Consider the following 15,004-nt stretch of genomic DNA (forward strand, 5'->3'; position numbering starts at 1 on the left):
AAAAATGTACTATAACTATACATATCTGACTTAGAAATCCAGCATCAGTTGGGCCATAGTTTGGATTATTTTCAATCGAATACTGTTTAATTTGTATGTAACCAAGACTATTAAAACACTATGACCTATGAGAGTGTACCTCTGGAGCAAAGAAATCGTCAGACCACTGACTTTTGTAAGAAATGTAGTTATCAAATAGCAGTTTCCACATTAGTCTGAATCAGTCTGAGGTACATGGTTGCTGTAAGTATTGTGTTAATACTCCAACTCCAGAGTATAACACAGTCATGATTTTTTATATTATAAACCATTATATTGTCAATTTATAATATTTTTCATTTCACCTTCAACTGGACTATGCTGACTTTATGTAGAGAGCACAAGAGAAAAAGCATAATGAAGTGACAGTAAAACACAATCAGCCCTTTAGTTTTGCTCACAGCATTTCAACATGACCATAAACCTATAACAGATAATTACATAGCTTTTTATTAATAGCTAGAACACCAATCTAAAGCTGGCTACTTGATTAACTTTTGAAAAGTAATTTGAATCATTCACTTAATCCTCTTAATTCATTTCATTTAGTGCTGGAGTTTGTGTGTGTGTTAAATAATAATTGACTTTTACCTGATTAATGAAATATCAGTAACATGATTCGAATGTCCTGACAGTTTACTGATATTAGGGAAAACAATGTGTTGTTTCAGTTTCAGATCATTGGAAAGCTAATGGATCAGCAGGCACTATATGGTTTAACAGACACTTCAGACAGACCGTCTTGTCTAGGAGGAAATTTGTGTGAATCAGCAGTATAAGCGTGCTGCAGGACTGAAACCAGATCCCAGCTCCTCACACTCAGAATCTCATTCCCCTAAAGCAGCCAGTCCATGGACTAAACTCTAATCGGATCATGTGCAGCACCTAGTTTTAAAATGATGTCTGCACTCATCCTAAAATCATTCCCACAACACATTTTTGTGTCCACGCATCTGCTGAGGCAACGGATCAGTCAATCAGCTAGAAAACAATTCAAATAAATAAAAACCCATCAGTCAAATGTTTGTCTTGTTTACTGGTCAGTGTTTAGTTAGATTTAATTTCACTTCATCTGGTTTATTGCAGTGTCTGTCGTGATTCTACAGCACTAGACATAAGAACCCTCTCAGTCAGCCAGACCTTTTGGCTAATTTCATAATTTATCTTATCTTGAAAAATAATTCATCAGAGCCTCATTAACCATTCTCATTTCCTTCTATTCTTCATTTCCATATGTTACATTTTTCCAAAGAAAAGTGTACTTAAAATTGTGTTGTCGCTTGGGAAATTCTAGGTCTTTCAAGAAATTAGTCTAATTGATTTTTCAGGTGAAAAAATTGTATCTGAGTTTCTCCATACTTTAAAATCTAGAAATGTGAAGCAGGATTGAAGAAAAAAGAAGGAAGCATCTTCCTCTGAAGCAGGAGAGTGGATGTGAATGTGAACACAGTTTTAAAAACTGGCTTGTCTCTCCTCCTTTGCAGCCTTTCAGTATGGCTGAGAAGACACTGGAGCCGGGCTCGGTCAGCATCCCCATGGAGGAGACCAAACTCCACGGCGGAGCACCTCAGGAGGCGCCACTGCTCACCCACCTGAAGAAAGTGGAGAACCACATCACTGAGGCTCAGCGCTTCTCCCACCTCCCACGCCGCTCTGCCGTGGACCTGGAGTTCAATGAGCTCTCCTACACCATCCGCGAGGGTCCCTGGTGGAGAAGGAGAGGTACTGCAAGTTCACTTCGCATAATAACTATGATGGATCAATATCTGGAGTGCAGAAATTTCAAGGGAGGCCTTTAAAAGCCTTTGTGACATTTAAGGAAAATATTTTTCCCTCTGTGTTAAACTGTCTGTCTTGACTTGCTCCACTGTTCTGACACACTTGGCCCAACCCAGTCCTTAAACACAAACACACAAACACACACTTGCAGAGTCCCACCATGTTGTAGCAGCCAGTGTTCCTGTAAGCTTTGCTTCGCTCAGCAGAGTTTAGACATAGTAAATAATTTACACTTGCAGGTTGGCACACTGCTTGCCTCTCTCTTCCTTGTGTTGCCTGATTATAGGCGGTGGCAGTGAGTCAGGACCATGATTGATCTGCTCATGAAATATGGACTTACCACCCTTATTAATGATGATTCTCCAACCTTTGTCATCTCTGCTTGTCAACTAAACCACCCTCTGTAAACTCTTCTATTTAGCCGCTCTTGTGCTCTGTGTATTTAGTAGGGTGGGGATGGAGGACTTCAGAGGAAACCTTTATTTACATTCTCCACATGATATCCTTAGGAGAAGCCCTGTGTGATGCATTGCAGGTTGTCTTGTGTTATTTTCAGTCTTGTGTAATATTGATGTGCATTATGAAAGCCTGACAGACGAGTGTTTGTTGTTCCACTGTGAAAGCTGGATGAATGGAGGGTGTGCATGAGGAGGATCATGGCTGGAAAGAGGAACAGCGATAGAATCTTGTGCAGTGGGAATTTTGTTTGGGCACTGATGCACAAGCTTTTCTTTTTTGACGTTCCCATCAAAATCAACCCGCGGCTTCTGCTTTTGTTTGTGCTGTCTCTTCGGGGTGCCTGCCTCAGCTCATCAGGCTGATGATGTGTGAACAGGAAGTGTTTCAGCTTTTAGTAATTAAGTGGTACCTTTCATAAAAAGAATAACTTGCTTTTTTACTCTCTATCCAATCTCACTGAGCCTCCTGTCATATGCATCCTGCTCCACTTTCTGGCATTCCAATTTCCCCTAACACTCACATCAAATTGCAAGCTACACCTAACTTTATAATCAGTGTGTTGCACATATTTGACATATGCTGTAGCTCATTCTGTGCAGTCTGTTGGTGTTTTTGTCTCATTTAACGAGCTAACCTTAGAGCTGATTCTTTGCAGTGCCTGTCTCTCTGCAAAACAGGTGTAGTCGCACAGACCTTAACACTGCTGTTCTGTTGTGTGCTGCCGTGATTATTTCTCCTTTGAAAAAACATTATTTTGTGTTTCTGCTGAATTACACTATATGTAATTATACAGCAGAGAAAAGGGATAATGTATAGCACAAACCATGAGCCTTAGATCTGTGATGTCATTTGTAATCTAACGTGTTTTAGTCTTCAATTTTCTGACACACGACTTATGAGTCATTTTTTGTAATGTCTGTGACACACAGGAAGAGATTACTCAGAGGGGACTATGTCTGATTCCACTCTAATCCATATATTAACAGTAAGATACTGTGATTGCAGTAAATGTAGAGTTGTTTCTTTTATTGTAAAAGGGCTCAGGAAGGTTAGGTGATATATGGGCTGCCCTCTGTCTGCCTCTGTTATTGCAGGCTCTTCTTGGCGAGGGCAGCCATTTATCCCTGTTAGGATGAAGCTGCTGCAGACTGCTTTCATGTTGAGGGTATTCTCCTCCCAAGGGAGATAACTGGTGAAACACTAGCCCAGCAATGAAAGGGGAAGGGCAGGAGGGGAGGGAGAGCAGGGAAATGTTTACATGCCACTGGCTGATTTCTGCATCTGCATTTAGTAATTTACTGCAATTGCTTCACTGCACTTGCATTGATAATTTGAGTTTGTCAAGGGGAAAGGACTGTTGTCATTTTTACAGAGATTAAGCCACAGCCTACACTTAGCATGCTTTATGCTTCCTAGACCATGCTGGGTTTTTTTTTAATGCATCACCATGTATATGGTAACTCAAATTTATTACTCTGATGCAAAGTAATCCATGTTTGATCATCACTAACATTTTTTTCATTTTCCTGCAGAAAGGTTATGAAAATTTATGATGGGGTTTATTCAGATTTGAAAAGAAAGTCTGTACATGCAGCTCACAGTGATGTGTAGCAGCCTTGTATTTCCTTTATTGATCCTGTTATGTTGTAGGCTGTATGTTCAGACAAGGGTAAAACAGAAGTCACAGTGATGCACAGGTTGTTTGTCACATGAAGAATGGTAGCGGTTCGTGCAGAGTCTGAGAATGTTATCTACTAAGTGCCCTCATGAGGGGGGGCGACCACTGTAAAATTATCAAGGACATCACAGGCTTCGTTTTGGTCCTTTCATTCCTTCATATTAATTTTCTGTGCAACACAATTTCACACCTTGGATGATTTCACGATGTCCCAGACTTGTTTATTTACAGCAGCTTGCGGTTTATCATAACTGGTCAAACTGTATAGTAATTGTTGTAATTGTAATTGTTGTATGAAGCTTTTTGTGGCTTCGGGAGGGAGCTGTGCCTGCAGCTCTCTTTGAGGCCATGGGTTTAATGCTGCATAAGCTGCTTCTAGCATAACACACCTGAATCTCTGACAGGACTGTTGGCAGTGAAGTTGCATTGTGGGTAATGTAGGTGGCTGGTTTTGACAGAAAGTGGAGTTCGCTTTTAAACATATATTTTATCTTTAATGTGCACATAACAGGCTTCTATAGCAGGTAACAGGTTATTCTGTTGTGTTGAAATACATTTTTTCATCTAACAGTATGAACACTGCCTGGCTGTGTGTGTTAAATTATGGTTAATCAGGGAGATAAATACAGAATATCCAAATGTAAAACAGGTACTCGTAAAATGTACTAGTGAAATGAGAAAATTAGGGTAAAATCATATTAAAGCGGCAAACACTGATTAAATGTGAGGGAAAAGAAACTGCTTTCTTCAGAGCACTCTGGTTTGTGGAAATATTATATTCCTGGTGTGATAATTGAGTTGTCGTTTATGACATGGGCCCCAGTTTGAGGCATGTGATGACTCCACCTCAACCGTGACTCATAATAATTTATCTAACAATTACTTTGAGATTACCCATGAGATCAGGCTGAAAACCCTTGAGTACACTGTCACATGCTGTTAAATCTGTGTGTCTTTGTGGTGGACAGTGAGGTGAGTTACATTCTCTGTGGCTCTCATGAGACTGGGTGATCAGGATGTGGCCGCAGCCTCGCACAGATAAGACCATTACTATGCACGACCTGGGTTAGATCATCAGTATGCACCACATGCCAGAGCAGGGCTGCTTCACTGACAGCAGGCTGCTCTGCTGTCTGAGTGGAGCTGTCTGATGTAATAACACTGCGAACGAGATGGGGGGCACTTCCATTAAGCTATTTTACTCATAGAGTGAAGGTTTAAGGTGCCTGGAAGCTCTGCTGAGTCCCTAATTACACACCTCCAAACAAGAAGAAGTGCCCCTGCAGACACTGAAGAGATGGGTGAGGCAAGGGAGACAGGGTGGCAACTAGGCAGGATGCTTAACAGCCCTTTTTTTTAACTTTCCATATCTGGAAGCTTTCAGAAGCTTTATCAGTTCTAAAACTGGTTGTCTTACTATTTCCACCAAGCTTCAAGAACCACAAAGGTTGGGAAATGCATCATGAAAAAAAACGGAACCATCTTCGTTTGCAGGCCACACCACAAACCATTTTTAAAACCGCTGCAGAGAAGTAATGGCTGTGGTTTTTCTACTGGCGCCACTGAGGGCCTCTTGATCTTAAATCTTTCTGTAATGTTGGGGTTTTTTTTACCTCTTTTTTCTTTCTTTCACAGCACTGTTCAGCAGCACACCTGACACCCAGCGCTCCTTAAATGCTGTGAAATCTTTTGGTTTTTACTTTTCTGTTCTTCACAGTCAGCCTCATCTTGTATTCTCTCTTTTCCCCAGACACTGATAACAGCTTGAACATCTTTGTTCAACTTCCCATTTCCAGGATTTCTAGTATTTTTTATTTTTTTTTTAATAATGACTGTAGTCAGGTTTGCCTGCTAATAAAGATAATGTTCACATATTTAACACATTTGCTTGACCACTTACAGCACTGCTGCCTCTGCCTGAGGGTTCCTGGTATTCAGATTTAGTAGCCTGTCTTCCCCTGCTGGGATGAAATTAGGCTTGCTATCTGCATAAACATCCATAGAAACTATTTAAGAATCAGTGAACTGAGTCCAGCGAAGCACAGATCAGTAAGTTTGAACCATGGAAACAGGCCATCCGACTGAACCAGAACTGCTGCTCACTGTTCCTGGTTTATGTTGTCACTGTCAGCAGGTTATGCAGGTGTGAGTGAGCAGACTTATAATAGACCTAGCAGATGGACCATGGCTGTGAAGTTACCGCATGGTAAAGACAAATTGAATACAGAATGTAAAATAGATTTGTGTCATCAGAAATGTTCAGTTGTTTTTCCTCCTTAGGAGCACACATCAGTCCTTATCGGAGGCCGTAGCACATAAACTAAAAATGTTATTTCAGTCCTTAATAGTTGACCTGTTCTGTGTACAACATACATACATTGCACTCATTAACCTGCTCCAGGAGCTAACTCTTAACCGTCTGTTTGTCAGATAAGCAACAGTCAGATTAACTTTGAAATTATCCTTAGCTCTTGTATTGAGTCTTGCAAATATGCTCTATTTTGTTTTTGTGCTTATGTTTTTCTGTTTTTGCTTTTTACTGTAGTTTACAGTTATTTCCTTTCTGTCTGCTTAAATTTAAAAATGAAAAATTACTGTTACTTAATTTTATTTCTTGTACATGTTCAAAACACGTTTTAGAATTTTTTTTGTCAACGATGTAACTTAAATGTGTATCATGTAAATGGGTTTCAATAGTAAATATAAACAAAGTATTTAAAGTTCATGATTGTTGAAATCCTAATATATGGCACAAAGATATATGTGTAAACTTGAGTAGTAAAAGTAAAATGTCTGAAAATGATTGATAATTTCAGGCCAATTACAACTTTATGAATAACTGAGCATTTTCATCTCAGGTTACAAAGCCCTCCTCAAGTGTCTGTCGGGAAGATTCAACAGCAGAGAGCTGATTGGCATCATGGGGCCCTCTGGAGCCGGGAAATCTACCCTGATGAATATTTTGGCGGGATACAGGTGAGATTGTCCTGAATTTGTGCAGATCCCTGACCAACTTATCTTTTCTCTCTCTCTCTCTCTCTCTCTCTCTCTCTCTCTATACATATATCTATCTAGATATAGATATAGATATAGATATAGATATAGATATAGATATAGATATAGATATAGAATTTTTTTTCAACATAATACTTTAGATTTAATCTAGTGCTAGAAAATGGCTGCAAAATTATTTTGTTTTCTCTTCTGAAACAGGGAGACAGGCATGAAGGGCCAGATTCTGGTAAATGGCCGTCCGAGGGACCTGAGGACCTTCAGGAAGATGTCCTGCTACATCATGCAGGATGACATGCTGCTGCCACACCTCACCACAAGGGAGGCCATGATGGTGAGGTCATTAAAAAAAACTCCCCCTTATTTAATCCAACTGTTCAATAATAATGCACTGACTCATGTCTGTCTTTCAGGTTTCTGCCCATCTGAAACTGAATGAGAGCATACAGGTCAAAAAAGAGCTTGTAAGCATGAATATATTAATTCCATTATATGTGTATATAAAATTGCAAATTAATGAGTAGGACCACTTTATGGTAATGTTTATTCACGGGATTGTTACATCAATGTAATGATGTGCCTTGATTTTTCAGGAATTTAATTTAGTTGGATTAGGTCAAAACAGAAAGCAGACATTGCAGCAGAAGACAAGAGTAGACCACTGTCAAAGAGGTGATTGCTAAGTTTGTGGCCTGAGGTAGAAGGGGATGAGTTATACAGTTCTCGTTACAGTAGTTCAGCTCTTTGAGTGATTAAGCGGAAAGTCGGTAAAAGAAGCTAATAAATTTTGTGGTATTTCTGTTTTGGGAAATTGAAAATTGCAAGTCAGCACTGTCTGAGAAAATGGACAGCATCTGTCTTTGAGTGGTCATATGCTATCTCGATCTCAAGGGCTTATCACCAAAAGAGGTCGTTGGCCTGATCTGACCTAATTTGGCATCCTTGAATTACTGCCTCTTCCCCAAAATGAAGAAGGAGCTCAGTGGTCGCCACTTTGACAGCAATGATGACGTCATCATTTTGTGGAGGTCCAACATGCCATTTCCTACAAAGAAGGGTCTGTGAAGGCCCCACTACCATTGGACTAAGTGTGTAAATGTAGGAGGGGATTATGTTGAAAAATAAATGGGCTAAGTTTTCTAAAACTGAGTCCTTCTACCATAGGCCACAAACGTATCCATCACCCCTCGCATATGGCTGACAAAAGTGGTTGACAACCGCCATCTTGTCTACAGCCAGGTCCTTCTGCTTTACATCACAATATATATCAGTACTGCGATATAAGGTCATATCTACCATCATAGAAGACCGCGTCCATATAAGCCACTCCTGTTGTAACATACATGTGTCATCATGTATCGACATGCACTTCTATTTGTGTCAAAGGTGGATGAGATCCTGACGGCTCTGGGTCTTCTGGAGTGTGCTCAGACTCGCACCAACTCTCTTTCTGGGGGTCAGTGTAAAAGACTGGCCATTGCCCTCGAGCTGGTCAACAATCCTCCTGTCATGTTCTTTGATGAACCCACCAGGTAAGAAATCACTTGCCTAATTTGAATCTGTGTGGTTGCAGTATAAATCCAGACAGACAGATATACATCTCACTCATTTTCCTTTGATTCCAATCTCAGTGGTCTGGACAGCTCGTCCTGCTTCCAGGTCGTTTCCCTTATGAAGTCCCTGGCTCAGGGAGGACGGACAATCATCTGCACCATTCATCAGCCCAGTGCCAAGCTCTTTGAGATGTTTGATAAGGTAACTTGAGTGCTTATAGTGCTCGACACTTCTAGCCTTCCATTAGCTGCTGCTTAGACAGGGACGCCACATGTTAGCATGATTCATTTTATCCAGCAGACAAGCAGCACAGCAGTCAATATCCAGACCTGTTGTTTTGTCAGTTGCTCATATATTATTCAGGGAGTCAGTGTTGGAAACTATGTTGATTACTCTGTACCTGTGTTCCTCCTCCACCAGCTGTACATCCTCAGTCAGGGCCAGTGCATATACAAGGGCACAGTCCCTTACCTCATCCCCTATCTGAAGAACCTGGGCCTCCACTGCCCGACGTATCACAATCCTGCTGATTTCAGTAAGTTGAACATTTCCCTGCGTAGATATTTTAAGGGTTTCTTAGTGTGTTTCTTCTTACTAGTTCGTACTCTGTGTTCCCAGTCATTGAGGTGGCATCAGGGGAGTATGGGGACCTGAATCCAGTGCTGTTTGAGGCTGTCCAGGGTGGACTGTGCTCCGAGGAGGGCAAGAAGAACTCCAAGAGTGACTCCTGTCCCTCTCAGTGTCACAGTGTAAGTGATAATAAGCCGCCTCACACAGCACATTATGCCTTATATTTATATAGTCAAGCAACCACAGAATGCTTAAAATGTCCACCTTTACTGATCTCAACAAATTGTTTGATTACATAAATTTGGATAAGGTTTTATCAGTTCATTTGGTTTCTGAAAGATTAACTAAGATGCAAGCAACACATTTCAAATCTACACAGTGTGATAGAAATGATAAATGATAAAGTAGTTTTGGTCGCGTCCATTTTGACCAAAGTAGTGTAATTACTTATTTGAACAGACATCACAGCCTTTAAAAAAGAATCAATATCCCGTAAATTGTGTTACATTGAAACAAAATACTGTTATTACCACGTTATTACTAATTTTCCCCCCAAAACTGTTCCTCCACTCCATCGATCTGTCAGTCCTCAGTCTCTCTCAGCTCGGCTTCCTCTCACTCTCTCTTCTTCCTCCGCCTCATAAAATACTTTTGGTGAGAGCATCAGCTAAATGCTAAAACTGTAAATGTAAACCACCCAGAGCACTCTGTTATTCCATTACTCCTATTCTACGCTTGGTGTAGTTTTGGCCATCTACTCCTTTAAACATTTTATCAGTTTATTGATTTTCAGTGTTGCCCTTTCTAACTTCTTGTGGACTTTTCTGTGTAGGCCAGTAACCTTTAACTCAGATAGACTGTGATAGTGTCTATTCTTATATACAGTGTGTCCATCTTCATTTTCTGGCCATTATCTCCAATCTTCTTTAATTGCATGATATAATATGTATACGTACAAATAATGTGGTAAATCTTATTGAACCATAGTTCTGCATTAACCTCTCAGCTTACAAGCATGACAATGGGGATAATTTGTTATAACTGTGTGCACTACATAACTGAGTCTTTGTTCTTTCTGTGTTTTTTTCCACAGGACACAGGAACCCTTGAGAAACATAGCTTTGCCACCAGTACATTTACACAGTTCTGCATCCTCTTCAAAAGAACCTTCATTACAATATGCAGGGACACGGTAAAAAAAAATATTCTACAAATTATTCCTGCTAAAATTTTATGAACACAGACTGTGACAGGAAAAACAAGGTTAAACCGATTCTTGATATCAATTAAGGGTTGTTTTTTAGCTTGTGTTGATGTTGTGTGTTTTGGGGTTTTTTCCAAGGTCCTGACTCACCTCAGGGTGATGTCCCATCTGTCTATTGGAGTGCTAATTGGCCTGCTTTATCTCAAAATTGGAAATGATGCCAGCAAGGTCTTCAACAACACTGGCTTCCTCTTTTTCTCCATGCTGTTCCTCATGTTTGCTGCCCTGATGCCCACTGTCCTCACCTGTAAGACGCTAAGTTTCTACCATTGATTCCATATGTTGTTTTTCTGGTTGAAATGGAAAATATTTTAACGCTGCTGTTGTTCCACAGTTCCTCTGGAGATGTCTGTGTTTGTAAGGGAACATCTCAATTACTGGTACAGCCTAAAGGCCTATTACTTGGCCAAAACCATGGCTGACATACCGTTCCAGGTAACCTTCAGTGATTTAATATTCATTGGTTTGGACATGTAGCCACTAAAATTTAAATTAATTACACTGAAAATGTCCTTCACAGGTGATTTGTCCAATCATGTACTGTAGTATAGTGTACTGGATGACTGAACAACCACCGGAGGCAGGTCGCTACCTACTTTTCATGGCCTTGTCCACATCCACAGCCCTGGTAGCCCAATCCCTGGGTCTGCTTATAGGCGCTGCATCAACATCTCTGCAGGTAGGTGCACCTGTTATACCTTATGTATCTGCTTAGAAGATATTTCACTGAACCAGTCTTTTTAATGAATACTACTTATTTCTTACACAGGTGGCAACCTTTGTGGGTCCAGTCACAGCCATACCTGTGCTCCTCTTCTCCGGTTTCTTTGTCAATTTTGACACCATTCCCAAATACCTACAGTGGAGCTCTTATGTCTCCTATGTCAGGTACCGTACTATTTTATTTGGTTTTCAGATTTCTAAGGGTTTAACCACTTTTTATAGACTTTTGGCCAGTGGTTTGTAATGATAAGGGTTTCTGTGATCTGAAATGATCCTCTTTAAATGCACCCGGGTTCATGAGGTTCTGTCAAAAATGTCCACTCTCAGGTATGGCTTTGAAGGGGTGATACTGTCCATCTATGGCATGAACCGGTCAGAGCTGGAGTGTCCAGGCTTGGTGTGTAAGTTCCAAAAGCCAGAAGAAGTCCTGCAGCTGCTGGATGTGGAGGATGCAAAGCTCTACGTGGACTTCATGGTGCTGGGGGTTTTCTTCCTGGTCCTCAGACTGGCTACTTACCTGGTCCTGCGCTACAAAGTTAAGTCAGAGCGTTAAGACGTCCGGAGGCAACTACTGATGGATTCGGACACTCATACATATCTCTGCAGTGTGAGATAGTAAGAAAACATATAGTCTCTCTTTCTCTGTCTCTATGTCACATACGTGTACAAAGACACACAAATCCAGCACATACAGTCATGCAACAGCTGTGCTGCACCATTACCCAAACTGTACAGTATAATATTATCTTTTAAAAGGTTTGTTATTCAAGAAAAAGGAAAGTTTAGACTGTGAAGTATGTTGTTCTACCCCCTGCCCATTATTAGCTGTTCTCCGGGTAATAGTATTTCTCAGAGACTATTACCTTCCCATAATATTGTGTATCTGCACCATACATAAACAGAATACTCAACAAAGTAGCAGAAAGCATGTTTCATTGAACTGAGAAATTTGGATTTATACTTATTTGCCCACACCAGGAAAGCGCCACATGAACTAAAGCCTCTGGGTTTATGGGGAGCCATAGTACCCATCTTGGTGCTGGAGTGTCCAGTAACATGTGGCTTCTAAATCCAACGCCTAAAAAAGGTCATCTAAGGTGCACATCAGAATCCCGTCAACTGATACTTAATTGGACAGCACCCATCAAGATACCCGAGAAGCAAAATTTTAAGATGCCCTCTCTTCGCCATCAGGAAAAGAGGTGACTTTCAGTGCCAGAAAATGTTTGTGTGGCTTCTCTCTCACCTGAAGGATCATCCTATCAGGCGTCCTTACCAAGGCACTGAACATGATGGCTTTTCTTTGTGGAATACCACCTTAACAAACCAACTGCCAGTGATGACTTTCCTCACTTTCCATCCTCATTGTGGATCATTTTCACAAGCCTTCTACCCTTCCATTGACTGTGGTAGAACGTTTAGACATGGATGAAATGTTTGTAAAAAAAAAATGTCCAGCAGTATGTCTTATACAAAGACTCATAAGGATACACCGTGCGACTAGGCCTATGACTCCTTACTTGCTCCTTATTGTAACACGTTTGTTTCGCCCATAACCGAGAAAGCATTCGTTGAACTTGGAGCAAAATGTGAAAGAAAGCATGACTGTTTCCAGCCTGATGCAGAGGGCTTTCTTAATCATACTGGTTGCACAGAGAGTATGGTGTTCTAGGTGAAGCGCAATAGCCTGTTATATGGTTAAAAAAAGAAGTGATGTTTGTCTAATTGGTGTCGCTCTTTTGACACGATTCTTTGAACTGCTTGTTTCCACTCGTCTGACTCTTTAGCTGCCTCCTCCCTCTGCTATGAAAGGAAATATCATTTTTTCTCTCTCCTTCTCTTTCTCTGTGCTTTGCTGACGTCTGACAGATGTGTGTCGTCCAAAACATTGCTAGATACTTGAAATGCTGGCTGGGCAGTTTATGTGCCTCTGAACTAGAATGATTTGAGTTTCCTCTGCTTCATTGTTTGCACATACACCTTATGTCAGCGTACATGCTGGTTCTCACGCACACACACACACACACACACACACACGCACACACACACACACACACACACACACACACACACACACACACACACGCACACGCACACACACACACACACACACACACACACACAATGGCAAACACACACATTCACCCTGTTTAGAACAGCCTCTCCTTGTCACAGGGCAATGCAAATATTTTCCAATAGACTTGCTATGAGATATTTCTTACTCCAACTATGCTACTTAGTAATCCTTATTATAATGCATAAAATAATGTGAGTATATAATCAATGATTGTACAGTGAATATGTCATGCTGTAAACAAATGTACATTTGCACTTTTCAATGTATGTTTATTCTTTTTTTTTTTTTATTTGTGTTTAATTTTGTTTTTTTTATATATCTATGTAATGAGTGCTGCTTGAAAGTATAACGGGAAAACAGCAACTGAATGTTGCATGTTCACTTTAGGAATGAAATTTATGAAATATTAAATTTCAGAGTATAGCATAATGATTTTATTTCATCATCCAAATGTATGTATCCTGCCATGTTTGAGGAGATGCGAATCCTCCGCTTACTGCTGAACATTTTTAGAATACCTGGAATCAAGTGTGCGTCACCGGTGTAGATAAAAAACAGAAATAATCAGGAGCATGAAGGTAATGTAGAAGTGTGTGAAATGTGCCAGATGGCAAGAATCAACAACAATCAACCAAATGTATCGTTATGTAGCTAAAGAGATTGGTGGCCTATTTAGGAAGCAGGTGGATCAGAGAGCCGATCGGCAATCACTAATCTGCTTCACTGTTCAGCTGGTGGAGTTCTGCACAAAGAGACGGTTGCAGAAGCTGAGGTTTGGATTCTGTCATTGATAGCAATAGTTAACATTGTGATGTTTAATTGTTATACCTCCCACTGCTGTGGTATCAGTAGATATTTGTGTCTTTTATATTAAGAACTTGAATTCAGTCTTTTTGTTCCTACACGTTTTATTATGTGCAATAACCATCCAAAGGTGTTTTAACTCTGTGAGACCAGTTTCTTGAAGGAAAATATGACACTGCAATCTCAACTGTTTTCATCTTTTCATTTAGATGTTATCTTTGTTTTCCTATGTTCAGTAAAACAGGTTAATTTGGTGGACAAGTTTATTCGATGATACTCTTCATGATTTAATTAGAACCGGCAAAAGCAGGCTAATAACAGTAAGAAGGGACTGTACATGGATGCTGGATAAGCTCAAGTCACAGGGCAGATGCTGCTATTTTAATGTCAGACCCCGTCAAGATAATTGGTTCTCAAGTTAATTCAGGAAAAAATTGTAGCATGGGAAAAATATTGCATAAAGTCACTTTTAACTGCCAACACAGCAGATATGTGTTTTAACCTTCCTCAAATTAAATCAAAAGCCATGAGTTGGTAGCAGACCTGCAGGTATGGCTGTAAAAAATAAAAATAAAAAACCTAACCTAGAAACCTAACTGCAGAAAAGAGTAAAAGAGTTTCAACCCAGGAACAAAGCAGGGATAATTAGCAGTGTTGAAGTCATTAACCAGTCTGGGAAAGTCTCACCCTTAGGTCTGAAAAGGCCTGTGGTACCAAAGAAGAAAATAAATCATCCTTCCTCTGCTGCAAGATGTGAAATATAGTTGGTGCACTTCTCACTGAGATTATGTTGTACAATGTTCTCATTAATTATCTGGCCAAAGAAGAAGCTCTGAAAATACATCCACAGTGTTTGTAGTGATTCAAAATGGACTTTCCTTATTTTTGGATTTTCGATCCTCTTAAAACTGTTGTGTTTCTTAAGGTTTGTTTTCCCGTTTCCCCCAGGTCAGAAAAGTAATCATTACTGACAGATAATAATCCTCAGCATCAGATACTAAATAATTTGATCTTAATCAAATGTAGTCCTGTGTAAACTGTATTA

General features: G+C 40.2%; 1 protein-coding gene across 2 annotated transcripts; it reads left to right on the top strand.

Annotated features, from left to right (window-relative positions):
* Nucleotides 1-1,532: 1,532 nt before the first annotated feature.
* On the top strand, nucleotides 1,533-11,631 carry abcg4a (ATP-binding cassette, sub-family G (WHITE), member 4a). Of its 2 annotated transcripts, none has more exons than XM_041051721.1 (14): nucleotides 1,533-1,761; nucleotides 6,814-6,931; nucleotides 7,169-7,301; nucleotides 7,381-7,431; nucleotides 8,354-8,499; nucleotides 8,599-8,722; nucleotides 8,942-9,056; nucleotides 9,140-9,270; nucleotides 10,155-10,283; nucleotides 10,434-10,602; nucleotides 10,690-10,790; nucleotides 10,876-11,034; nucleotides 11,125-11,243; nucleotides 11,406-11,631. In XM_041051721.1, exons 1-14 carry the CDS (start codon nucleotides 1,533-1,535, stop codon nucleotides 11,629-11,631), a joined length of 1,950 nt encoding a protein of 649 aa, XP_040907655.1. The 2 variants fall into 2 exon arrangements, with proteins under 2 accessions (XP_040907655.1, XP_040907656.1); XM_041051722.1 differs by having other exon boundaries at nucleotides 10,185-10,283.
* The last annotated feature ends 3,373 nt before the right edge of the window (nucleotides 11,632-15,004 follow it).

Source organism: Toxotes jaculatrix, chromosome 12, assembly GCF_017976425.1.
Source record: "Toxotes jaculatrix isolate fToxJac2 chromosome 12, fToxJac2.pri, whole genome shotgun sequence".
In the NCBI taxonomy this organism is placed as follows: domain Eukaryota; kingdom Metazoa; phylum Chordata; class Actinopteri; family Toxotidae; genus Toxotes; species Toxotes jaculatrix.

What these genes read in the sequence shown, in the direction of transcription:
- abcg4a (XM_041051721.1), top strand. Translation starts at nt 1,533, where the DNA reads ATGGCTGAGAAGACACTGGAGCCGGGCTCGGTCAGCATCCCCATGGAG. An exon ending in TACAGGTCAAAAAAGAGCTT is followed by an intron (nt 7,432 to 8,353) that starts GTAAGCATGAAT and finishes TTTGTGTCAAAG; the next exon opens with GTGGATGAGATCCTGACGGC. An exon ending in GATGCCCACTGTCCTCACCT is followed by an intron (nt 10,603 to 10,689) that starts GTAAGACGCTAA and finishes GTTGTTCCACAG; the next exon opens with TTCCTCTGGAGATGTCTGTG.